Source organism: Astatotilapia calliptera, chromosome 6 (genome assembly GCF_964374335.1).
Source record: "Astatotilapia calliptera chromosome 6, fAstCal68.1, whole genome shotgun sequence".
Lineage (NCBI taxonomy): Eukaryota > Metazoa > Chordata > Actinopteri > Cichliformes > Cichlidae > Astatotilapia > Astatotilapia calliptera.
Window position 1 is genome coordinate 16,447,503 of NC_137427.1, and position 26,183 is coordinate 16,473,685.

Consider the following 26,183-nt stretch of genomic DNA (forward strand, 5'->3'; position numbering starts at 1 on the left):
TCATTTATTTAAAAGCAGAAGCTGCAACTGATCGAGTGAATGTTTGTCTGAAAACTTAAACTGAACTCCAAGCGTACCATTGCTCCAGCTTACCATCTTTACCTGAGTGAATCAGTTTGTTGAACAATCTAAATGATTCAGAAACTTCTGTGACATCAACTTAACTAAGGCTCATTACAAATTTCACAAAACACTGCTGAATACTTTTAATATTTTTTTTATTAGTTATTTTTGTTTTGTTGTTATTTTGATTTTAATAAAACAAAATAACATAAAGAATCAAATTGTTTCTTTGTTTTTTTAAATTTAATTTATTTTACAAATAAATTAATAATAATATTAATAATAATAACAACAAATTAGTGCTGTCAGCGTAAACGTCATTAGTTAAAATGACGTTAACGCTGACAGCACTAATTTGTTGTTCCAGAGAGCAAGCCAAACACTGGTCTAGAAAAGGACGATCTCTAGTAGTGCTGCACTACTAGTAGATTTTGTTTTAACCTCCTAGGACCTGGTGTCCACATATGTGGACATAACATTTATGAGACCAAAATACAAAATTTTGCTCTTCAAAAACCTGATATCCACTTATGAGGGAGGACATTACACTGCCACTGTTCAATCGAACTTTAAAATGAATGTCCTCATATGTGGATCTCATTTTTTTGAGAAACAAAAAAAAGATAGTCCGAATCTGATGTCTTTGTTTTCACATTCATCAGGTCCCAATCAACCCAAATGGCACAGAGAAATTAAAAATGCATGCCATGAAAGAGTTCAGGTCTTAGGATGTTAAAAATGTCCCTGCTGATGAGACCAGTGAATGTGGGGCGACGGTGGCAAGAAAAAACTCCCTCCTGGAGGAAGAAATCTTGGGAGGACCAGGCTCTCTGGGAGGACCCTTCCTCCTGAGGGCAATACTTACCAGTACTTGTCCTCCAGTGTGCGATGGTGGGCTGGGACGAGTGTTGTTTCTTCTCAGCATGATGATGACCTTCCTTCCATTTCCTGTTTCAGAACTGAGAATGAAGACAAAACTGGTTAACAAGGTAACAGGACATTTAAAAATTCTCTCACTTCAGGATGAGATGCTGTGTCTTCTTACGTTTCTCTTGTAAAACAGCATGTAGGCCGAGTGCTGCTGTTCCTCACAAGCTGCCGATCCGGTTGTGTGGAGCACCTGTGCGTCATTATAGGTGAGCCAGCGATCTGATGTAGAGTGCTGACTCTCCTCAGGATGGACAGAACTACAGATGTAGTGTCCTGAAATCACATTAAGACAAATGAATCCAACTTCTGGAAGTCAGCTGATTCAAGCAAACAGTGATTTTGACTTAGTGCGTCTTAGAACATCAAAAGCTTTTGTGTGTGAGTCCTTCACTGAAAAGTAGAAAGTTTTCATTTTCTGTTTGTAACAAGTCTGTTGTTTTACCTGACTCTGTGCCTCCATAATGATTGATGATGCTGACAAGACTATAACAGCCACCACCCTGAGAAGGAACAAATCCAAAGAGTGTTAGTTTCACAAAGTCTCACATCAGAGCCATAATTAAGCTGATTTGCTGAGGCTACGTCCACACTAATGCGTTTTCGTTTGAAAACGCATCGTTTTCTCTCCGCTTTGACCTCCCGTCCACACTGAGATGGCGTTTTCCTCAAGGAAAAACACAGCATCTTGAAAATGCTCTCGAAAACGCACACATTTCAAAACGGAGTTGTCCCGTCGCAGTGTGGACACTCGAAAACGCAGACTTTCTAAAACGATGACGCATTTTAGCCATGTGATGCAGTCATGTGAGCAATTAAACAAAGATAGCCGAGTGCATTATACAGCGGTTGTTTTGATTGCTCTCAACTTTGACAGCCCTAAAAAAGATTAATATCAGTTTGTACATGCTCCGGATAGCTTTTCTTCAAATTCTGTAATCCTCACTCACTTTTGCGCATGCGCAGGACTGGAACGTAAGCGTTTTCGGCCGTTTCAATGCAGACGCACAACTATTTGAAAATGACTGAAAACACTAGTGTGGACACGGAGTTTTCAAATCTATCAGGGCTAGTGTGGACGTAGCCTGAGACGTTCTGCAGTCTGTTTTTACCTGATTGGATGGCACCACCAAGTCCCTCTGCAGCCTGACGGGGTCATCCACCTTCTTAATGTTGTAGGTTTGTGTAAAGCCAAACCTCTTCAGATGCAAGATCAGGACTCTGGCAGAAAAGAAAAAAAAAACACAAACAAGGTAGAAAATAAGAAGAATGAGTGTCAAACACAAACAGAAGATGGGAGAAAACGACTGCTCAAGTATTGTCTCGAAAAACTCTGATATTTGATGCGCCACAGTTTGGAAACCTGGTCAGTCGATCACTTCTGATGTGACCTTACTCACCTTGGCAGTGTATCAAAAGACGACTTCAGTTCTGAGGCCGTCCCTCCACAATCACAGCGAAATTCTATTTCTTGTTCCTGAACAACAGCACAGAGAAAACAGGCTTTATGGTAGAAAGAAATCTCAACATATGCACACACACATACGCACAAACACTAACAAAAAAGGTGTGTTAAGATCGCTGACACTACAACTCTATTGGAATTTGTGATCTTACCTTCAAGTATGTCTCTAACATGTTTATAATAGACCCCTCTGGAACAAGGTCAAGAGACAAGCTGGTGAAGTCCTCGTGCTGTGATGATTGGTGACCACAGCTACACATTTCAGGAGTAACGTAGTTAAAGTAAAGATCAGGTAGGTGGAAAAGAGGTATATGAAAACATTGCAACCAGCTCTGCGTTTCTGAAAGACAGGCTTACCTCTTGCATGTCCTCATGTTTTCCATTTTAAAAATGTGATGCTCTTCTACTGGGCAGGTATAACTTTGGCCCAGGAGAGCTGCGTTCCTCTCCAGGTGAGGTGCGAGCCTTTTGACCTCATTGAGGAACAATGTTAGGAATTCATGAGCGTCCTGAAAGAAAAGCAGAGAGATTTAAAACAGTACATCAAAATCAGAAGGTAAAGCAAAAAAACAAAATGTCCAAATAGCTGACGCACTTTCTGTGCACTGCCGGTGTATTCAGGAGCTTGACTGCTGAATGCCTTCTTAAAAGCTCTTAGGTGGTGATCTTTAAGGCCATAATCTGTTGACTCATGACAGTCCCTGACATCAATGAGCCTTCTGTAGAAAGGAAAGGGTAAACAGACATTTCTGCTGTTAGATCTCTTTGTTCTTCAGGTTTTTGAAGAAAGTAGAAGGTTGACGTAGCGCACCTTAAGAGCTGAGCTTCTGGATCTGTGCTCCACAAAACCTCCTGACGCCTGATGTCTCTTATGAACTCCTCAATGTTGAGGAGGCTCTGCAGGCAGGAGTTCATATAGCAGGTGTTTCCGATGTTTGGAAACCTGACACACACGCACAACGTTTACAGTATCAGTGTAAAAGAATTCATTTTCTCCACTTTGACAAAGTGAGCTTTGGTCTTTGTGCACCACGTGTACTCACCCGAAGCAGTCTATAGTCCCAGTTTGACTTTCTATTATTTCTCCACCGCATGCTACACTGCTCCAAAAAGGTAAAAACACAAACACAAAATTAGGAAAGATGTCAGGATGCTGAGCAGTGTATGTGCATGGATGCATGAGCTTTGAAGTTGAAACATTTTGGAGGACGTCTTTCTCTTACCTGTTAAACACATGCTCCCATCCACTCTCTTGGTCCAGAAGCTCCATAATCCAAGTGTCCCAACTCAGGTCTGCTGGGATCGTTTCCGTGGTGCTTCTTACCTGATATAAATATATAGGACATAGCTGTGTGCCTCATTGCTCTTAATTGCTCTCATTTAACTGTGATGAGTAAATGCTTGATGACAGTGACTCTTTCCATAAAACATACCTTCCCGGATTTAAAAAGAGTCTTCACAGTGTTGCTCTCTGCCTCTGCATCGCTGTCAGTTTGCTGCAGAGGACGAACAAACATAAGTTTATTAAAAAGTACATTTTAAAGAGAATGTGTATTTCATATGTTTTGTGTAAAAGCAAACCGAGGAACAGCAGAAGATGTGTCTCCATTTTCTCTTCTTTTGGCCATTTTCAGGGTTAGCTGGTGTGGCAGCAACAGAAGCATCCGGGATGCTGATGAGGACAAAAGTGTAAATGTTGTGGAAATTTATAAGAAGGAGTACATTTTGCTAATACAGATTGCTAATAAAAGTGAATAACTGTAATGGAATACCAACATGAACAAAATCATGTATTTTATACATTTACACTCTACATTTTCAAACGCTAATCTCTGCATCCATATAAATAATAGACAAGACTAGAAGGAGTAAAAAAGATGTAAATACACAAGGTGGAAGAAAAATGCCAATAAAAGGGAAATAAAAGAGCTCCAACCAAACCACTGCTATAAATATCTCCAGCAGCATTAAAGACTGGCGCATTTCTTTACCTCTGATGAGACGTAGAAGGAATTTCCTTCTCTGCCACGTTTTGTTTGTGTAATTTCTGTTTAGAAACAAGAAAAGCAACATCAGTAATGGCATAAAACAAACATACCAAGTGGGTCTCTCCATGAAAAGTGTCCAGTTAGAGAATTTGGTATTATTTCATATTATTTATCACTTTAGTGAGCTGTCAGCTCATGAAGCAGATATAGGAATATCTTTAAATAAAATAAAAACAATTTATTCATGCCTTAAATTGAGTTTTAAAGTTTGTCCTATGAAATACAAAATCCTTCATTTGGTTCTGATCAAAATTCAGTTTTTACAGAAATCATCCATGAAGCTTCAAAAATGCTTATTCACCATAAAAAATATTTAGAGAAACATCCTGCAAGTCTCTTCGAACTTACCTTTCTGTGAAAAAAAAACGTTTAAACATCTTTGAACTTAATTTGAGGACATGGCTGTGTGCTAAATTGCTCTTAATTCTTCTCATTTAACTGTGATGAGTAAATGCTTGATGACAGTGACTCTTTCCATAAAACATACCTTCCAGAATTTAAAAAGAAACCAGCGACACTTTTTTTGTGTCTTCACAGTGTTGCTCTCTGCCTCTGCATCGCTGTCAGTTTGCTGCAGAGGACGAACAAACATACGTTTATTAAAAAAGTAAAGTCACTTTAAATTAACAAGTGCAATTTAAAGAGAATGTGCATTTCATATGTTTTGTGTAAAAGCAAACCGAGGAACAGCAGAGGTGTCTCCATTTTCTCTTCTTCTTTTGACCATTTTCAGTAACAGGAGCATCCGGGATGCTGATGAGGACAAAAGTGTAAATGTTATTTTTCAAAGTGCAAATTTTTAACAAGGAGTACATGCTGGAGATTGCAGATAAAAATTAATAACTGTAATGGAACAAAATCATGTATTTTGTACATTTACACTCTACATTTTCAAACGCTAATCTCTGAATCAATATAAATTATAGACAAGACTAGAAGTAGTAAAAAAGATGTAAATACACAAGGTGGAAGAAAAATGCCAATAAAAGGGAAATAAAAGAGCTCCAACCAAACCACTGCTATAAATATCTCCAGCAGCATTAAAGACTGGCGCATTTCTTTACCTCTGATGAGACGTAGAAGGAATTTCCTTCTCTGCCACGTTTTGTTTGTGTGATTTCTGTTTAGAAACAAGAAAAGCAACATCAGTAATGGCATAAAACAAAGTATATGGTATGAAAATACAAAATCCTTCATTTGGATTCAAAATTCAGTTTTTACAGAAATCATCCAAGAAGCTTCCTTAAAAGTTTCAAAAATGCTTGTTTACCATAAGAAAATATTCATAGAAATGTGCTGCGAGTCTCTTCAAACTTACCTTTCTGTGAAAAAGAAGTTTAAACATCTTTGGACTTGATGTGATCGCAGCCAAAATCTCCTCAGCTTTGCAAAAGTTCAACTGAAAACAAGCAGTCAAAGGTTGTATATTTATAAACTTTCAGCATAGAACGTTCATACCCTGAACAGCAAACATCATCATTATGATGTATGGGGCAAATTTGCATATTTTGGAATGTATGCTCATTTGAACTGTATGGTGCTCGTCTCCAAGCAACTGCTACACAAAACAGGTCAAGTCAAGTGGCTTTTATTGTCATTTTAACCACGTGCAGAGGTGCTGTACAGAGTGAAACGAGACAGCGTTCCTCCGAGACCCTGGTGCTATATATGACATATACGGACAAACCCAGGACTACATAAAGTGCAGTGTGCATAAATTGCAAAAATAAACAAGACAAAACAGTGCAAAACGTGACAGAACAGGACGAAACAGACACAAGACAATGGAAATGTGCAAAATGCTGAGTATTGTGCAAAAGTAACTTGGTGTCTGTATGTATGTATATGAGTGTGAGATACTGCAGATAAGTGCTTGGTAGTGACATGTGTGAAGGTGTGCGTGTGCCAGTGCAGTCACTGAGTGTTCAGGGGTCTGACGGCTTGTGGGAAGAAACTTTTCCGTAGTTTGGTAGCGAGGGCCCGGATGTTGTGGGACCTCTTTCCAGAAGGCAGCAGGGTGAAGAGTGTGTTTGAAGGCTGTGTGGGGTCCTCCAGCAAGCGGGTGTTATAAGGAGGGGAGAGGGGCTCCAATGACCTTCTTAGCTGCTCTCACAATCCGTTGTAGGGTACTGCGATCCAATACGCTGCAGTTACCATACCAGACAGTGATGCAGCTACTTAGGATGCTCTCATTAGTCCCACTGTAAAAGGTGGTGAGAATGGATGGTGGGAGATGGGCTTTCCTCAGCTTCTGCATGAAGTAGAGACGCTGCTGGGCCTTCTTGGTTATGGAGCTGGTGTTGAGGGAGCAGGAGTGGTTCTCCGCCAGGTGGACACCAAGAAATCTGGTGCTCTTGACGACCTCCACAGAGGATCCATTCATGTTAAGTGGGCAGTGATCCCACTGTGCTCTCCTGAAGTCAACGATCTCTTTTGTTTTGTTTTGGTGTGCTGGGGGAGCAGCACAGCAAAGAAGGACTCATCCAGGCTGGAGAAACTGATCAGGAGGGCTAGCTCTGTGGTCGGCATGAAGCTGGACACTCTGGTGACAGTGGCAGAGAAAAGGACATTAAAGAAACTGATGGACATTATGAACAATGCTGGGCATCCTCTGCACATGGCCATTAACAACCAGAAGAGTCTGTTCAGTGACAGGTTGCTTCTCCCAAAGACAAGAACTAACAGACTTAAAAACTCCTTTGTCCCACACGCCATCAGACTGTTTAACTCCTCTCTGGAGGGGAGAGGGAGGGGAAACAGGAGGACAAAGGAGGGGGGAACAACTAAGCTGTAGTGCCTCTTCACCTCACTGTGCAATACCTTTTGTGCAATACTTTTGTAAATAGTCAACAGTGCAATAGACTCAATACTTGAAATGTGCAATTCACTTGTATTTTTATTTTTTATTCCTATTTATTCTATTTATCCCCTTCGTATATTTTATTTATATTGTCTCTGTATTTATATATGTGTGTGTGTGTGTGTGTGTGTGTGTGTGTGTGTGTGTGTGTGTGTGTGTGTGTGTGTGTGTGTATATATATATAATATTCAGTAACTCTGTAACTTCTGTCGGTGCTGTGCTTTTTTGGAAATCGAATTTCCCAGAGGAACCCACCCGAGGGATTAATAAAGTTCTATCTAATCTAATCTAATCTAATCTAATCTAAACATTCAGAGACAGGTTGTTGACTCTACACCTCTACAGATGGCCCGCAGTGCAACCCTTCAGCTTCCTAGTAAATGCACCTATATACAAATTTAAAGACCTAGGAGACTTACTTCTCGTCACAGAGTTGTAGCATTCACAACATTTTCAGAAAACTTGAACTCAAGGTCAAAGTCACTGATATTCAAACTGACCCCAGAACTTTAGTAAATGCACCAATGGCATCAATTCAAAATCCTGCCCCTCGTTCTCGACCAAGCTGAGTATACAATTATGAAACAATCATTTCCCATTTTATTTCACTATCTGTAACTAAGACAAATAAACAGTATTTGGGACACAAGTCACTATTAAAGTGGTTAGTGAGACTGTGTCTTCTTACGTTAATCTTGTAAAACAGGATGTAGGCTGAGTGCTGCTGTTCCTCACAAGCTGCAGATCCAGTTGTGTGCAGCACCTGTGCATCATTATAGGTGAGCCAAGGATCTGATGTAGAGTGTGGACTCTCCTCAGGATGGACAGAATTACAGATGCAGCAGCTGTTTCCGATGTATGGAAACCTGACACACAAACAAAAGTTTACAGTATCAGTGTAAAATAATTCATTTTGTCCAGGTTGAGAAGGTGAGCTTTGGTCCTTGTGCACCACGTGTACTCACCTGAAGCCGTCTCTAGTCTGAATTTTATTTTCCATTATTTATCCACCGCCCAAATGTTTCACTACGCTACTGCAAAAAGGTAAAAACACAAACACACAATTAGACGCTGAGCACTAGATGTGCATGTATGCTAGTGATGTGTCGAGTAATGGAGGGGGCGTTTCCGCGATGCACGTATCGAGGCTTGCTTCATTTATGGGAGGAGCTGAAAATGATGACGTCCGAAGCCTCGCTGCCCGGCTGTACCACGTGACTGGTTCATGAAGTGGTTCGAACTTTGTCGCGAGATGTGACAGCGATACAAACCCCTCAGACTTCAATCAAAATGTGGGTGTTTGATGGAGAGCTGCGGTTAGTGAGAGTTGGAGACAGCTGGGAGGCAGTTTGGAGGTTTATGAGAGTGAGGAGAGAAACTCAGGAGAGAATGGAGCCAGCTAAGAAGAGGAGGATGTCCTCCCCTGTGTGGGAACATTTTGATCTTATTCCTCCCAACAAGGTATTTCTACAGAAGATGTATTTTCATAATACTGATGGTGCAATACAATTTATGTTAAGCTGTATTTACTTTTGTACAAGGTGAAGTGTTTGCTATGTGCCAGGGAGCTGGGATATAACAACAACACCTCATCCATGCTTAGGCACTACAGAGCTTTGCATGAGAATAAGGGGAACAGCGATTGTTGAGCAAGACCAGGTGAGCCATCAAATGCCATGATAATAATAGCATGCCGTAATGTTACTAAATGATATAACAATATTATACAACTGTAATAAGTTACGTGTGTGATATTTATATTTGTGCTTTGTTTTTATTGTCTTTCCTCAGGAGAACAATCTCAAATAGATGAAAACCTGGTTAGCATGGTGATTGAGGACTCCCAGCCATTTAGCATTGTGGAGGACAAAGGATTTATAAGATTTGTTAAATCATTAAATCCTAGCTATGTTCTCCCCACTAAAAAGGTCATAAAAGCAGTGAAAATTTAGTTTTTACTGAATAAAATATGGGCAGGACTGACGCCTCAGTGTGTAGCTGTCCATACCTCAACGTTACAAAAGCACAACCACTGTCCACACCCCAACCACACCTCACCTCACAGTAAATGATCATTTCCATTTTAAGCATTTCCAAATAATCATTTTCCATACTGCCAGTATAAATATACACAGTATACTGCATCACTACAATATACATGTTTTACACACTCCTTTTGTTGTTGACATTTACAGGCTGTGTGCAAAAGGCCACACTCTTCAAATTCATGCCAACTAATATTTTTACGTCCAGTAGGTGTCCTACTAGAGCAAATAAAGCTTCAAGAAGCTTTGCGCTGGGGTGAACCAATTGGATGAAAAGCTTCAGTGCTTCATCTGCCCATCACTAATGTATGCATGAGCTTTGAAGTTTAAACATTTTGGGGGACGTTATTCTCTTACTTATTAAACACATGCTCCCATCCACTCTCTTGGTCCAGAAGCTCCATAATCCAAGTGTCCCAACTCAGGTCTGATGGCATTTTTTCAGTGGTGTTTTTAACCTCTTGGGAACTTTCACTACATTCCTTACTTGATGCAGAAAGAAGAAACGAGTCCATATCCAACCTTCAGAGCAGAGGCGATTAAGATCGGTATGGGTGTCACAGGTGTACCAGTCCGCCTTTTCTTCCAGGGCGAGAGGGGTTGCCATTCTTGTTCGCAGAACTATTCCTTTTATATTCAAAACTCAGATATGTGATCCAGGTGGGAGGTTCATACTTGTTACAGGTACAGTCAACTCCACCCCTGTAGTCCTCTTGAACATCTATGCCCCTAATTTTGACAACCCTGACTTCTTTAGTAAAATATTCAATCTTGTCTCACAATACAATGACCATAATATCATATTCGGTGGTGATTTTAATTGTTATTTCGATCCATTGTTGGATAGGTCTTCTGCGTCCCTGGCCCCAACCTTGAGAGCTGTTTCTGTACTCAATACTCTTACTAAATCTTTGGACTTGGTTGACATTTGGAGGCACCAGCATCCGTTAGAAAAGCAATACTCTTTCTTCTCCCCTGTCCATGGCAGCTTCAGTAGAATTGACTATTTTCTTATTGATTCCAGGCTTATTTCGAAAGTGGTTAGTTCCACTTATCACAGTATTTTAGTTTCGGACCACGCACCTCTCTCAACGGTAATTGACTTCAACCTATATACCCCCCAATACAATTGGAAATTTAACCCCTCTTTATATCTAAATGACTCTTTTACGGTTTACCTATCTACTAAAATCGCAGAATTTTTACAATTTAATGATAATGGTGTAGTTTCAGACTCTGTTTTGTGGGAGTCCTTTAAAGTCGTTATTAGAGGCCATATTATTGCTTATCAAGCTTCTCAGAAGAGGGACAAACTCAGGCTGCGTACTAATATTGAGGCAGAGCTGTCTGTGTTGGAGGAGAAGTATCGCGATACCGGGGCTGCTGACACACTTAATACCATTCTCAAATTGAAATATGACTACAACCACATGTTGGGGGAGCAGGTCATGAATTGTATTCGTCGATTAAAACAGAAGCATTTTGAGCTTGGTGAAAAGGCTGACAAGGTGCTTTCCAGACAGCTGAAGGGCATTCAAGCTGAAAGGGCGATACACAGAATTCTCTCTGCAACTGGCCAGTTGCTGTCCGATCACAAGCAGATAAATGACAGATTTCGCAGTTTTTATTGTCAGTTATACACATCTAGTACTACGGCCACAGTTGCTGAAATCACTAATTTTCTTAATGCTTTAGACATCCCGACTCTTCCTGAGGCTGCACGGGGCTTACTCGATGCAGACTTTACGCTGGAGGAAATTAGAAATGCAATCTGCTCCTTTCCTAATGGAAAAGCATGTGGTCCGGACGGTTTCGGGATAGAGCTTTATAAGACACATATTGACGTTATCGCTCCCCTGCTACTTCGGATGGTAAATTGCGCAGTGTTAAACGGCTCATTCCCTCATTCTTTCTACGATGCCCATATATGTCTCCTCCTGAAAAAAGACAGAGACGAAACTAATGTTTCTTCCTATCGTCCCCTAAGTCTTCTCAACTCAGACCAAAAGATAATTGCTAAAGTCCTAACCAACCGGTTAAATAAGCACATAGGCTCTATAATTCATCCTGACCAATCGGGTTTTATCCCCAATAGATTCTCTTTTTCTAATACTAGATGTCTCTTAAATGCGATGTACTCAACGACACTGCCCAATTCTGCGGTGATTTCACTCGATGCCCAGCAGGCTTTCGACCAAGTGGAATGGAGTTATTTGTTTGCTACTCTTGAAAAATTTGGTTTTGGGTCGAATTTTTTGAATATGATTAAGTTGCTTTACGCTTGCCCTCGTTCCTCGGTCCTTACCAACCATGAGAGGTCGCTCCCGTTCCTCTTACACCGTGGGACAAGGCAGGGTTGTTGCCTCTCTCCAATGCTTTTTGCTTTAGCTCTTGAGCCGTTGGCCATTGCCATCAGAGCCAATTCCCATATCTCTGGTATAAATTGTGGCACGTCAGAGTACACCATCGGTCTGTATGCAGATGATATCATATTGGCTCTTTCAGATTTAAAGATCTCCCTTCCTCCACTTCTTAAGCTGATTGACAGCTTTGGCCACCTATCAGGGTTCACCATAAATTGGAAGAAGTCTGTTCTTATGCTGCTGTCGTCTGGTCTGGGCCCTGATTTCCTGTCTAGTTTGCCCTTTAAGGTCTCCCAGGATTACTTTTCATACCTGGGTATTAACATCCCTAGGAACTCAAAACTCCTCTTCAGGCTTAATTATTCGGTTCTAACTGATGAGCTCAAGTGTATGATAGATAGGTGGAAACTTCTCCCACTTTCAATGATTGGCCGTATCAATATAATCAAAATGGTTGTGCTCCCTAAATTCATGTACCTATTCCAGAACGTTCCTATTTTTCTCAGGTCTTCCTTTTTCAAAGCGTTGGATGCCATTATCATGCCTTTCGTTTGGGCCTACAAGCCCCCCCGCATCTCGAAGTCTCACTTGCAAAAGCCCTCGGACGAGGGTGGTCTGGGCCTTCCAGTTTTCAGACATTATTACTGGGCCTGTAATGCCAGAGCCTGGGTCTTCTGGAATCTGCCTATAGTTGGTGATGCTGTGGGATGCAGGTCCAGCCCTAAATGGCTCGAATTGGAGCTTAGCACTGCTATCGAGCACACTGGAGCATCCTTGCCAGCTATCTTATTTTCAAAATCGGTTATTAAAAGTGCATGTGATGACTTTATTCTTTGCAACTCCGTAAAAATATTGAATCAAATTAAGAGAATCTTGAACCTCCCGGTAGTGTCAACTTTTGCCCCGATCTGCCACAGTCCTAGCTTTACGCCTAGTACAATGGATGCTGCTTTCAAACAATGGCCTGTCAAAGGGTTAATTGCTATAAAGGATCTTTATATTGACAATCATTTTGCCTCTTTTGCTCAGCTTCAGACAAAGTACAATCTCCCTACAAGTCATTTTTTTCGGTACTTACAAATTAGGAATTATGTCAAGCAAGCATTCTCAAATTTAGATACCATCCCCATACAGCATGTCTTTTACAATATGATGAACGAACCTCCCACCTCAAAACACTTAATTTCTCGGCTTGTCAACCTTTTTTCTTCGGCAGCCCCCTCTTGCCATATTAAAGAGGCTTGGACAAGGGACACTGGTTTGGTTATCTCTGACGATCTATGGGCTGAAGTGTTAAGTCGGATAAAACTATGCTCTGTTAACGCCCGGCTTCAGTTAATTCAATTTAAGGTTGTCCATAGACTGCACTATTCCAAAACCAAATTGAACAAGATTTTTCCTAACGTTTCCCCCAAATGTGATAAATGTAAACTTGTGGACGGTACTCTTGGGCATCTTTTTTGGTCCTGTTCTACGCTTACAGCCTTTTGGACTAGTATTTTTAGTTTCTATAGCACTGTTTATGATAGGCAACTGTATCCTGACTGTCTTATGGTGATCCTGGGCTGCTCCGGCGACTCCTTGGCACTTCCCTTTGCTGTTCAACAGGCCCTCATGTTTGGTATGGTGATTGCCAAACGTTTGATTCTGGGGGAGTGGAAATCTGCCTCCCCTCCCTGCTTCAAGAGGTGGCTCGAGGAGATGGTCTCCTGTCTATACCTGGAAGAAATTCGGTTCTCTACGTCTGATTCCATGGAGAAGTTCAGGAAGATATGGGGGCCCTTTATAGACCACATTAAGAAGGACAGTCCACACCCTGGGTCCTGACCACATTGTTTTAACTGCTTTCATTCTGAGCTGTTGCCCATAACTGTTTTTGCATGATTGTTATCAGCTCCTCCTAGCGATCTTTGGATTTGATCTTGTGGATTGGACTCACTAGATTGTGAGTTGTTTGACATGTATACCAGTTGCTTTGTTTGCTTCTCTGCTGTTTTTAATAAGTGCTGGCCTTGTACCCTGTTGTGTGGTTTGTTGCTCTGTTTTTTTTTGTTTGTTTGTTTGTTTGTTTTTTGGTTGTTATTGTCTTTATTGTCTGTGTTCTTCTGTCCCGCTGTTTGTGAATGTGTAAAAAAATTTTGAAACTTGCATAAATAAATACATTAAAAAAAAAGAAAAAAAAAGAAAGAAGAAACGAGTCAGGGATGCATAGCAAGCACAACAAGACACCAGCAGCCCAGACCTTTCACCAACTGAAGACATTTGCAGCACCATAAAACATGACAGAGAAGAGCTGGGACTATGTGAAAGGGTGAAGTGCTGCAGTAAAGTTGCAATGGTCCTATCTTTTATACAGTCTATAGTTCACTCTATTCGATTACCCTTTTCTCATGTTTTTGTTAGTTAGGGAGATAAGACATTGTTATTTGGTTTTATTCTTTTCATAAATAAGTTTTGTACATCCTTTAGATACGGTCCCTTTTGTTTGTTGTTTTGGGGTCCACCCCGAAGCTGTAGTTCGCTCCTTTCCTTTGTTAGAATTCAATCACTGTGAAAAAAAATCACCATCAAAATTGTACTGGTTGTGTGATGTGCTGCTTGGGGTCAGACAGGGGTGGATCACCCTTATATTATGGTCTGGCCACCCTTAGACAGGCCATAACACTAACTAAAATGAAAATTAAAACTAGACTTATAACTGGCTGGCTGGTGTCCTTACCAGTGTCCTTGGGTCTGAACTGTGGGCTCCTCTTTCCAGGTGTTCGTACTGCCTGAGTGGCACCAAGGTGTGCTGTCTTGCCTCTTTTGGGTTTTCTGCATGTTTCTGGCTCAACATGCAAGTATCCACTTCTTGACGTTCGCTGTTGGTTGCAGCCACTTGAGGTTTTTGGGCTCATTTGGGTTCTCAACACTGGGCGACTTTGATGGGAGTGAAAGCATCCTCACAACATAAATCACCACACTACCTGCTTTTGTTTCAGGTTTTTTCTTTATCCTTGTTAACATGTTTGGGTACTGGGTTTACCTGTAATGCATTTTGTGCTCCAAAAGCTGTTATTTTGTGCAGCTGTGCTCCAAAAGCTGTAAGCATGACCTTTCTTATCATTAGATTGTGCCACACCAGCACCTGAGAGAAAAGCTTTGAGTTTGATTTTGTGTTTGTGTTTTGCAGGCACTCAGGAGAATAAGTCATGATGTTTCTTGTGTTTGTCATGTTAGTATCTCAGTGCTTGTCAATCACCAGTCAACAGTGTCACCACTGTGAACAACATCCTGCGACTGTTTGAGCCAAAACCTTCGAGAAGTCCCTGCAGCTGCTTCAAAACTCATCACTGAGCTCGATCTCTCTTTTAACACGCTGGAGACAACAATGAAAGATGACTTTCTTTCATATGCTGCTTTGAGGGCTTTGCTGATGAAGTTCAGCCAAAACAGGAAACATGCAGCAGGAGACAGTAACTTGTTAAAATGTTATAAAAGGTACAATTAAAGATTTTCACCCTACAGGGTTGTCAATGATCCAAGGATAAATGTCTAATTTGGTCAAAAGTTTATAAGCCATTTCTGGAGAGACTGCAGTGGAAATGTTGTCACTTTTGGACTTTGCTACCTGCAGCTAAACATTTGCAGCTAAATCATTTATTTAAAAGCAGAAGCTGCAACTGATCGAGTGAATGTTTGTCTGAAAACTTAAACTGAACTCCAAGCGTACCATTGCTCCAGCTTACCATCTTTACCTGAGTGAATCAGTTTGTTGAACAATCTAAATGATTCAGAAACTTCTGTGACATCAACTTAACTAAGGCTCATTACAAATTTCACAAAACACTGCTGAATACTTTTAATATTTTTTTTATTAGTTATTTTTGTTTTGTTGTTATTTTGATTTTAATAAAACAAAATAACATAAAGAATCAAATTGTTTCTTTGTTTTTTTAAATTTAATTTATTTTACAAATAAATTAATAATAATATTAATAATAATAACAACAAATTAGTGCTGTCAGCGTAAACGTCATTAGTTAAAATGACGTTAACGCTGACAGCACTAATTTGTTGTTCCAGAGAGCAAGCCAAACACTGGTCTAGAAAAGGACGATCTCTAGTAGTGCTGCACTACTAGTAGATTTTGTTTTAACCTCCTAGGACCTGGTGTCCACATATGTGGACATAACATTTATGAGACCAAAATACAAAATTTTGCTCTTCAAAAACCTGATATCCACTTATGAGGGAGGACATTACACTGCCCCTGTTCAATCGAACTTTAAAATGAATGTCCTCATATGTGGATCTCATTTTTTTGAGAAACAAAAAAAAGATAGTCCGAATCTGATGTCTTTGTTTTCACATTCATCAGGTCCCAATCAACCCAAATGGCACAGAGAAATTAAAAATGCATGCCATGAAAGAGTTCAGGTCTTAGGATGTTAAAAATGTCCCTGCTGATGAGACCAGTGAATGTGGGGCGACGGTGGCAAGAAAAAACTCCCTCCTGGAGGAAGAAATCTTGGGAGGACCAGGCTCTCTGGGAGGACCCTTCCTCCTGAGGGCAATACTTACCAGTACTTGTCCTCCAGTGTGCGATGGTGGGCTGGGACGAGTGTTGTTTCTTCTCAGCATGATGATGACCTTCCTTCCATTTCCTGTTTCAGAACTGAGAATGAAGACAAAACTGGTTAACAAGGTAACAGGACATTTAAAAATTCTCTCACTTCAGGATGAGATGCTGTGTCTTCTTACGTTTCTCTTGTAAAACAGCATGTAGGCCGAGTGCTGCTGTTCCTCACAAGCTGCCGATCCGGTTGTGTGGAGCACCTGTGCGTCATTATAGGTGAGCCAGCGATCTGATGTAGAGTGCTGACTCTCCTCAGGATGGACAGAACTACAGATGTAGTGTCCTGAAATCACATTAAGACAAATGAATCCAACTTCTGGAAGTCAGCTGATTCAAGCAAACAGTGATTTTGACTTAGTGCTTCTTAGAACATCAAAAGCTTTTGTGTGTGAGTCCTTCACTGAAAAGTAGAAAGTTTTCATTTTCTGTTTGTAACAAGTCTGTTGTTTTACCTGACTCTGTGCCTCCATAATGATTGATGATGCTGACAAGACTATAACAGCCACCACCCTGAGAAGGAACAAATCCAAAGAGTGTTAGTTTCACAAAGTCTCACATCAGAGCCATAATTAAGCTGATTTGCTGAGGCTACGTCCACACTAATGCGTTTTCGTTTGAAAACACATCGTTTTCTCTCCGCTTTGACCTCCCGTCCACACTGAGATGGCGTTTTCCTCAAGGAAAAACACAGCATCTTGAAAATGCTCTCGAAAACGCACACATTTCAAAACGGAGTTGTCCCGTCGCAGTGTGGACACTCGAAAACGCAGACTTTCTAAAACGATGACGCATTTTAGCCATGTGATGCAGTCATGTGAGCAATTAAACAAAGATAGCCGAGTGCATTATACAGCGGTTGTTTTGATTGCTCTCAACTTTGACAGCCCTAAAAAAGATTAATATCAGTTTGTACATGCTCCGGATAGCTTTTCTTCAAATTCTGTAATCCTCACTCACTTTTGCGCATGCGCAGGACTGGAACGTAAGCGTTTTCGGCCGTTTCAATGCAGACGCACAACTATTTGAAAATGACTGAAAACACTAGTGTGGACACGGAGTTTTCAAATCTATCAGGGCTAGTGTGGACGTAGCCTGAGACGTTCTGCAGTCTGTTTTTACCTGATTGGATGGCACCACCAAGTCCCTCTGCAGCCTGACGGGGTCATCCACCTTCTTAATGTTGTAGGTTTGTGTAAAGCCAAACCTCTTCAGATGCAAGATCAGGACTCTGGCAGAAAAGAAAAAAAAAACACAAACAAGGTAGAAAATAAGAAGAATGAGTGTCAAACACAAACAGAAGATGGGAGAAAACGACTGCTCAAGTATTGTCTCGAAAAACTCTGATATTTGATGCGCCACAGTTTGGAAACCTGGTCAGTCGATCACTTCTGATGTGACCTTACTCACCTTGGCAGTGTATCAAAAGACGACTTCAGTTCTGAGGCCGTCCCTCCACAATCACAGCGAAATTCTATTTCTTGTTCCTGAACAACAGCACAGAGAAAACAGGCTTTATGGTAGAAAGAAATCTCAACATATGCACACACACATACGCACAAACACTAACAAAAAAGGTGTGTTAAGATCGCTGACACTACAACTCTATTGGAATTTGTGATCTTACCTTCAAGTATGTCTCTAACATGTTTATAATAGACCCCTCTGGAACAAGGTCAAGAGACAAGCTGGTGAAGTCCTCGTGCTGTGATGATTGGTGACCACAGCTACACATTTCAGGAGTAACGTAGTTAAAGTAAAGATCAGGTAGGTGGAAAAGAGGTATATGAAAATATTGCAACCAGCTCTGCGTTTCTGAAAGACAGGCTTACCTCTTGCATGTCCTCATGTTTTCCATTTTAAAAATGTGATGCTCTTCTACTGGGCAGGTATAACTTTGGCCCAGGAGAGCTGCGTTCCTCTCCAGGTGAGGTGCGAGCCTTTTGACCTCATTGAGGAACAATGTTAGGAATTCATGAGCGTCCTGAAAGAAAAGCAGAGAGATTTAAAACAGTACATCAAAATCAGAAGGTAAAGCAAAAAAACAAAATGTCCAAATAGCTGACGCACTTTCTGTGCACTGCCGGTGTATTCAGGAGCTTGACTGCTGAATGCCTTCTTAAAAGCTCTTAGGTGGTGATCTTTAAGGCCATAATCTGTTGACTCATGACAGTCCCTGACATCAATGAGCCTTCTGTAGAAAGGAAAGGGTAAACAGACATTTCTGCTGTTAGATCTCTTTGTTCTTCAGGTTTTTGAAGAAAGTAGAAGGTTGACGTAGCGCACCTTAAGAGCTGAGCTTCTGGATCTGTGCTCCACAAAACCTCCTGACGCCTGATGTCTCTTATGAACTCCTCAATGTTGAGGAGGCTCTGCAGGCAGGAGTTCATATAGCAGGTGTTTCCGATGTTTGGAAACCTGACACACACGCACAACGTTTACAGTATCAGTGTAAAAGAATTCATTTTCTCCACTTTGACAAAGTGAGCTTTGGTCTTTGTGCACCACGTGTACTCACCCGAAGCAGTCTATAGTCCCAGTTTGACTTTCTATTATTTCTCCACCGCATGCTACACTGCTCCAAAAAGGTAAAAACACAAACACAAAATTAGGAAAGATGTCAGGATGCTGAGCAGTGTATGTGCATGGATGCATGAGCTTTGAAGTTGAAACATTTTGGAGGACGTCTTTCTCTTACCTGTTAAACACATGCTCCCATCCACTCTCTTGGTCCAGAAGCTCCATAATCCAAGTGTCCCAACTCAGGTCTGCTGGGATCGTTTCCGTGGTGCTTCTTACCTGATATAAATATATAGGACATAGCTGTGTGCCTCATTGCTCTTAATTGCTCTCATTTAACTGTGATGAGTAAATGCTTGATGACAGTGACTCTTTCCATAAAACATACCTTCCCGGATTTAAAAAGAGTCTTCACAGTGTTGCTCTCTGCCTCTGCATCGCTGTCAGTTTGCTGCAGAGGACGAACAAACATAAGTTTATTAAAAAGTACATTTTAAAGAGAATGTGTATTTCATATGTTTTGTGTAAAAGCAAACCGAGGAACAGCAGAAGATGTGTCTCCATTTTCTCTTCTTTTGGCCATTTTCAGGGTTAGCTGGTGTGGCAGCAACAGAAGCATCCGGGATGCTGATGAGGACAAAAGTGTAAATGTTGTGGAAATTTATAAGAAGGAGTACATTTTGCTAATACAGATTGCTAATAAAAGTGAATAACTGTAATGGAATACCAACATGAACAAAATCATGTATTTTATACATTTACACTCTACATTTTCAAACGCTAATCTCTGCATCCATATAAATAATAGACAAGACTAGAAGGAGTAAAAAAGATGTAAATACACAAGGTGGAAGAAAAATGCCAATAAAAGGGAAATAAAAGAGCTCCAACCAAACCACTGCTATAAATATCTCCAGCAGCATTAAAGACTGGCGCATTTCTTTACCTCTGATGAGACGTAGAAGGAATTTCCTTCTCTGCCACGTTTTGTTTGTGTAATTTCTGTTTAGAAACAAGAAAAGCAACATCAGTAATGGCATAAAACAAACATACCAAGTGGGTCTCTCCATGAAAAGTGTCCAGTTAGAGAATTTGGTATTATTTCATATTATTTATCACTTTAGTGAGCTGTCAGCTCATGAAGCAGATATAGGAATATCTTTAAATAAAATAAAAACAATTTATTCATGCCTTAAATTGAGTTTTAAAGTTTGTCCTATGAAATACAAAATCCTTCATTTGGTTCTGATCAAAATTCAGTTTTTACAGAAATCATCCATGAAGCTTCAAAAATGCTTATTCACCATAAAAAATATTTAGAGAAACATCCTGCAAGTCTCTTCGAACTTACCTTTCTGTGAAAAAAAAACGTTTAAACATCTTTGAACTTAATTTGAGGACATGGCTGTGTGCTAAATTGCTCTTAATTCTTCTCATTTAACTGTGATGAGTAAATGCTTGATGACAGTGACTCTTTCCATAAAACATACCTTCCAGAATTTAAAAAGAAACCAGCGACACTTTTTTTGTGTCTTCACAGTGTTGCTCTCTGCCTCTGCATCGCTGTCAGTTTGCTGCAGAGGACGAACAAACATACGTTTATTAAAAAAGTAAAGTCACTTTAAATTAACAAGTGCAATTTAAAGAGAATGTGCATTTCATATGTTTTGTGTAAAAGCAAACCGAGGAACAGCAGAGGTGTCTCCATTTTCTCTTCTTCTTTTGACCATTTTCAGTAACAGGAGCATCCGGGATGCTGATGAGGACAAAAGTGTAAATGTTATTTTTCAAAGTGCAAATTTTTAACAAGGAGTACATGCTGGAGATTGCAGATAAAAATTAATAACTGTAATGGAACAAAATCATGTATTTTGTACATTTACACTCTACATTTTCAAACGCTAATCTCTGAATCAATATAAATTATAGACAAGACTAGAAGTAGTAAAAAAGATGTAAATACACAAGGTGGAAGAAAAATGCCAATAAAAGGGAAATAAAAGAGCTCCAACCAAACCACTGCTATAAATATCTCCAGCAGCATTAAAGACTGGCGCATTTCTTTACCTCTGATGAGACGTAGAAGGAATTTCCTTCTCTGCCACGTTTTGTTTGTGTGATTTCTGTTTAGAAACAAGAAAAGCAACATCAGTAATGGCATAAAACAAAGTATATGGTATGAAAATACAAAATCCTTCATTTGGATTCAAAATTCAGTTTTTACAGAAATCATCCAAGAAGCTTCCTTAAAAGTTTCAAAAATGCTTGTTTACCATAAGAAAATATTCATAGAAATGTGCTGCGAGTCTCTTCAAACTTACCTTTCTGTGAAAAAGAAGTTTAAACATCTTTGGACTTGATGTGATCGCAGCCAAAATCTCCTCAGCTTTGCAAAAGTTCAACTGAAAACAAGCAGTCAAAGGTTGTATATTTATAAACTTTCAGCATAGAACGTTCATACCCTGAACAGCAAACATCATCATTATGATGTATGGGGCAAATTTGCATATTTTGGAATGTATGCTCATTTGAACTGTATGGTGCTCGTCTCCAAGCAACTGCTACACAAAACAGGTCAAGTCAAGTGGCTTTTATTGTCATTTTAACCACGTGCAGAGGTGCTGTACAGAGTGAAACGAGACAGCGTTCCTCCGAGACCCTGGTGCTATATATGACATATACGGACAAACCCAGGACTACATAAAGTGCAGTGTGCATAAATTGCAAAAATAAACAAGACAAAACAGTGCAAAACGTGACAGAACAGGACGAAACAGACACAAGACAATGGAAATGTGCAAAATGCTGAGTATTGTGCAAAAGTAACTTGGTGTCTGTATGTATGTATATGAGTGTGAGATACTGCAGATAAGTGCTTGGTAGTGACATGTGTGAAGGTGTGCGTGTGCCAGTGCAGTCACTGAGTGTTCAGGGGTCTGACGGCTTGTGGGAAGAAACTTTTCCGTAGTTTGGTAGCGAGGGCCCGGATGTTGTGGGACCTCTTTCCAGAAGGCAGCAGGGTGAAGAGTGTGTTTGAAGGCTGTGTGGGGTCCTCCAGCAAGCGGGTGTTATAAGGAGGGGAGAGGGGCTCCAATGACCTTCTTAGCTGCTCTCACAATCCGTTGTAGGGTACTGCGATCCAATACGCTGCAGTTACCATACCAGACAGTGATGCAGCTACTTAGGATGCTCTCATTAGTCCCACTGTAAAAGGTGGTGAGAATGGATGGTGGGAGATGGGCTTTCCTCAGCTTCTGCATGAAGTAGAGACGCTGCTGGGCCTTCTTGGTTATGGAGCTGGTGTTGAGGGAGCAGGAGTGGTTCTCCGCCAGGTGGACACCAAGAAATCTGGTGCTCTTGACGACCTCCACAGAGGATCCATTCATGTTAAGTGGGCAGTGATCCCACTGTGCTCTCCTGAAGTCAACGATCTCTTTTGTTTTGTTTTGGTGTGCTGGGGGAGCAGCACAGCAAAGAAGGACTCATCCAGGCTGGAGAAACTGATCAGGAGGGCTAGCTCTGTGGTCGGCATGAAGCTGGACACTCTGGTGACAGTGGCAGAGAAAAGGACATTAAAGAAACTGATGGACATTATGAACAATGCTGGGCATCCTCTGCACATGGCCATTAACAACCAGAAGAGTCTGTTCAGTGACAGGTTGCTTCTCCCAAAGACAAGAACTAACAGACTTAAAAACTCCTTTGTCCCACACGCCATCAGACTGTTTAACTCCTCTCTGGAGGGGAGAGGGAGGGGAAACAGGAGGACAAAGGAGGGGGGAACAACTAAGCTGTAGTGCCTCTTCACCTCACTGTGCAATACCTTTTGTGCAATACTTTTGTAAATAGTCAACAGTGCAATAGACTCAATACTTGAAATGTGCAATTCACTTGTATTTTTATTTTTTATTCCTATTTATTCTATTTATCCCCTTCGTATATTTTATTTATATTGTCTCTGTATTTATATATGTGTGTGTGTGTGTGTGTGTGTGTGTGTGTGTGTGTGTGTGTGTGTGTATATATATATAATATTCAGTAACTCTGTAACTTCTGTCGGTGCTGTGCTTTTTTGGAAATCGAATTTCCCAGAGGAACCCACCCGAGGGATTAATAAAGTTCTATCTAATCTAATCTAATCTAATCTAATCTAAACATTCAGAGACAGGTTGTTGACTCTACACCTCTACAGATGGCCCGCAGTGCAACCCTTCAGCTTCCTAGTAAATGCACCTATATACAAATTTAAAGACCTAGGAGACTTACTTCTCGTCACAGAGTTGTAGCATTCACAACATTTTCAGAAAACTTGAACTCAAGGTCAAAGTCACTGATATTCAAACTGACCCCAGAACTTTAGTAAATGCACCAATGGCATCAATTCAAAATCCTGCCCCTCGTTCTCGACCAAGCTGAGTATACAATTATGAAACAATCATTTCCCATTTTATTTCACTATCTGTAACTAAGACAAATAAACAGTATTTGGGACACAAGTCACTATTAAAGTGGTTAGTGAGACTGTGTCTTCTTACGTTAATCTTGTAAAACAGGATGTAGGCTGAGTGCTGCTGTTCCTCACAAGCTGCAGATCCAGTTGTGTGCAGCACCTGTGCATCATTATAGGTGAGCCAAGGATCTGATGTAGAGTGTGGACTCTCCTCAGGATGGACAGAATTACAGATGCAGCAGCTGTTTCCGATGTATGGAAACCTGACACACAAACAAAAGTTTACAGTATCAGTGTAAAATAATTCATTTTGTCCAGGTTGAGAAGGTGAGCTTTGGTCCTTGTGCACCACGTGTACTCACCTGAAGCCGTCTCTAGTCTGAATTTTATTTTCCATTATTTATCCACCGCCCAAATGTTTCACTACGCTACTGCAAAAAGGTAAAAACACAAACACACAATTAGACGCTGAGCACTAGATGTGCATGTATGCTAGTGATGTGTCGAGTAATGGAGGGGGCGTTTCCGCGATGCACGTATCGAGGCTTGCTTCATTTATGGGAGGAGCTGAAAATGATGACGTCCGAAGCCTCGCTGCCCGGCTGTACCACGTGACTGGTTCATGAAGTGGTTCGAACTTTGTCGCGAGATGTGACAGCGATACAAACCCCTCAGACTTCAATCAAAATGTGGGTGTTTGATGGAGAGCTGCGGTTAGTGAGAGTTGGAGACAGCTGGGAGGCAGTTTGGAGGTTTATGAGAGTGAGGAGAGAAACTCAGGAGAGAATGGAGCCAGCTAAGAAGAGGAGGATGTCCTCCCCTGTGTGGGAACATTTTGATCTTATTCCTCCCAACAAGGTATTTCTACAGAAGATGTATTTTCATAATACTGATGGTGCAATACAATTTATGTTAAGCTGTATTTACTTTTGTACAAGGTGAAGTGTTTGCTATGTGCCAGGGAGCTGGGATATAACAACAACACCTCATCCATGCTTAGGCACTACAGAGCTTTGCATGAGAATAAGGGGAACAGCGATTGTTGAGCAAGACCAGGTGAGCCATCAAATGCCATGATAATAATAGCATGCCGTAATGTTACTAAATGATATAACAATATTATACAGCTGTAATAAGTTACGTGTGTGATATTTATATTTGTGCTTTGTTTTTATTGTCTTTCCTCAGGAGAACAATCTCAAATAGATGAAGACCTGGTTAGCATGGTGATTGAGGACTCCCAGCCATTTAGCATTGTGGAGGACAAAGGATTTATAAGATTTGTTAAATCATTAAATCCTAGCTATGTTCTCCCCACTAAAAAGGTCATAAAAGCAGTGAAAATTTAGTTTTTACTGAATAAAATATGGGCAGGACTGACGCCTCAGTGTGTAGCTGTCCATACCTCAACGTTACAAAAGCACAACCACTGTCCACACCCCAACCACACCTCACCTCACAGTAAATGATCATTTCCATTTTAAGCATTTCCAAATAATCATTTTCCATACTGCCAGTATAAATACACACAGTATACTGCATCACTACAATATACATGTTTTACACACTCCTTTTGTTGTTGACATTTACAGGCTGTGTGCAAAAGGCCACACTCTTCAAATTCATGCCAACTAATATTTTTACGTCCAGTAGGTGTCCTACTAGAGCAAATAAAGCTTCAAGAAGCTTTGCGCTGGGGTGAACCAATTGGATGAAAAGCTTCAGTGCTTCATCTGCCCATCACTAATGTATGCATGAGCTTTGAAATTTAAACATTTTGGGGGACGTTATTCTCTTACTTATTAAACACATGCTCCCATCCACTCTCTTGGTCCAGAAGCTCCATAATCCAAGTGTCCCAACTCAGGTCTGATGGCATTTTTTCAGTGGTGTTTTTAACCTCTTGGGAACTTTCACTACATTCCTTACTTGATGCAGAAAGAAGAAACGAGTCCATATCCAACCTTCAGAGCAGAGGCGATTAAGATCGGTATGGGTGTCACAGGTGTACCAGTCCGCCTTTTCTTCCAGGGCGAGAGGGGTTGCCATTCTTGTTCGCAGAACTATTCCTTTTATATTCAAAACTCAGATATGTGATCCAGGTGGGAGGTTCATACTTGTTACAGGTACAGTCAACTCCACCCCTGTAGTCCTCTTGAAAATCTATGCCCCTAATTTTGACAACCCTGACTTCTTTAGTAAAATATTCAATCTTGTCTCACAATACAATGACCATAATATCATTATCGGTGGTGATTTTAATTGTTATTTCGATCCATTGTTGGATAGGTCTTCTGCGTCCCTGGCCCCAACCTTGAGAGCTGTTTCTGTACTCAATACTCTTACTAAATCTTTGGACTTGGTTGACATTTGGAGGCACCAGCATCCGTTAGAAAAGCAATACTCTTTCTTCTCCCCTGTCCATGGCAGCTTCAGTAGAATTGACTATTTTCTTATTGATTCCAGGCTTATTTCGAAAGTGGTTAGTTCCACTTATCACAGTATTTTAGTTTCGGACCACGCACCTCTCTCAACGGTAATTGACTTCAACCTATATACCCCCCAATACAATTGGAAATTTAACCCCTCTTTATATCTAAATGACTCTTTTACGGTTTACCTATCTACTAAAATCGCAGAATTTTTACAATTGAATGATAATGGTGTAGTTTCAGACTCTGTTTTGTGGGAGTCCTTTAAAGTCGTTATTAGAGGCCATATTATTGCTTATCAAGCTTCTCAGAAGAGGGACAAACTCAGGCTGCGTACTAATATTGAGGCAGAGCTGTCTGTGTTGGAGGAGAAGTATCGCGATACCGGGGCTGCT

General features: G+C 40.7%; 2 protein-coding genes across 2 annotated transcripts; both read right to left on the minus strand.

The window, feature by feature from the left end:
• Window positions 1–1,692: 1,692 nt before the first annotated feature.
• On the minus strand, window positions 1,693–3,757 carry LOC145429294 (ubiquitin carboxyl-terminal hydrolase 37-like). Its single transcript, XM_080302572.1, has 4 exons — window positions 3,267–3,757; window positions 3,051–3,174; window positions 2,813–2,964; window positions 1,693–2,707 (listed from the first exon to the last, which is right to left on the minus strand). Exons 1-4 carry the CDS (start codon window positions 3,368–3,370, stop codon window positions 2,578–2,580), a joined length of 510 nt encoding a protein of 169 aa, XP_080158698.1. The 5' UTR covers window positions 3,371–3,757; the 3' UTR covers window positions 1,693–2,577.
• Window positions 3,758–15,610: 11,853 nt separating this feature from the next.
• On the minus strand, window positions 15,611–19,163 carry LOC145429422 (ubiquitin carboxyl-terminal hydrolase 37-like). Its single transcript, XM_080302813.1, has 6 exons — window positions 18,673–19,163; window positions 18,457–18,580; window positions 18,219–18,370; window positions 16,842–18,113; window positions 16,515–16,672; window positions 15,611–16,428 (listed from the first exon to the last, which is right to left on the minus strand). The coding sequence occupies exons 1-4, from the start codon at window positions 18,774–18,776 to the stop codon at window positions 17,984–17,986; spliced, it is 510 nt and encodes a 169-aa protein (XP_080158939.1). The 5' UTR covers window positions 18,777–19,163; the 3' UTR covers window positions 15,611–16,428; window positions 16,515–16,672; window positions 16,842–17,983.
• Window positions 19,164–26,183: the final 7,020 nt, after the last annotated feature.

Coding starts and splice junctions, on each gene's coding strand:
- LOC145429294 (XM_080302572.1), bottom strand. CDS start 3,370: ATGAACTCCTGCCTGCAGAGCCTCCTCAACATTGAGGAGTTCATAAGA. Junction 3,175..3,266: donor CCAGAAGCTCAGCTCTTAAG/GTGCGCTACGTC, acceptor TCCTTTCTACAG/AAGGCTCATTGATGTCAGGG. Junction 2,965..3,050: donor ACACCGGCAGTGCACAGAAA/GTGCGTCAGCTA, acceptor CTTTTCTTTCAG/GACGCTCATGAATTCCTAAC.
- LOC145429422 (XM_080302813.1), bottom strand. CDS start 18,776: ATGAACTCCTGCCTGCAGAGCCTCCTCAACATTGAGGAGTTCATAAGA. Junction 18,581..18,672: donor CCAGAAGCTCAGCTCTTAAG/GTGCGCTACGTC, acceptor TCCTTTCTACAG/AAGGCTCATTGATGTCAGGG. Junction 18,114..18,218: donor AACATGAGGACATGCAAGAG/GTAAGCCTGTCT, acceptor TGAAATGTGTAG/CTGTGGTCACCAATCATCAC.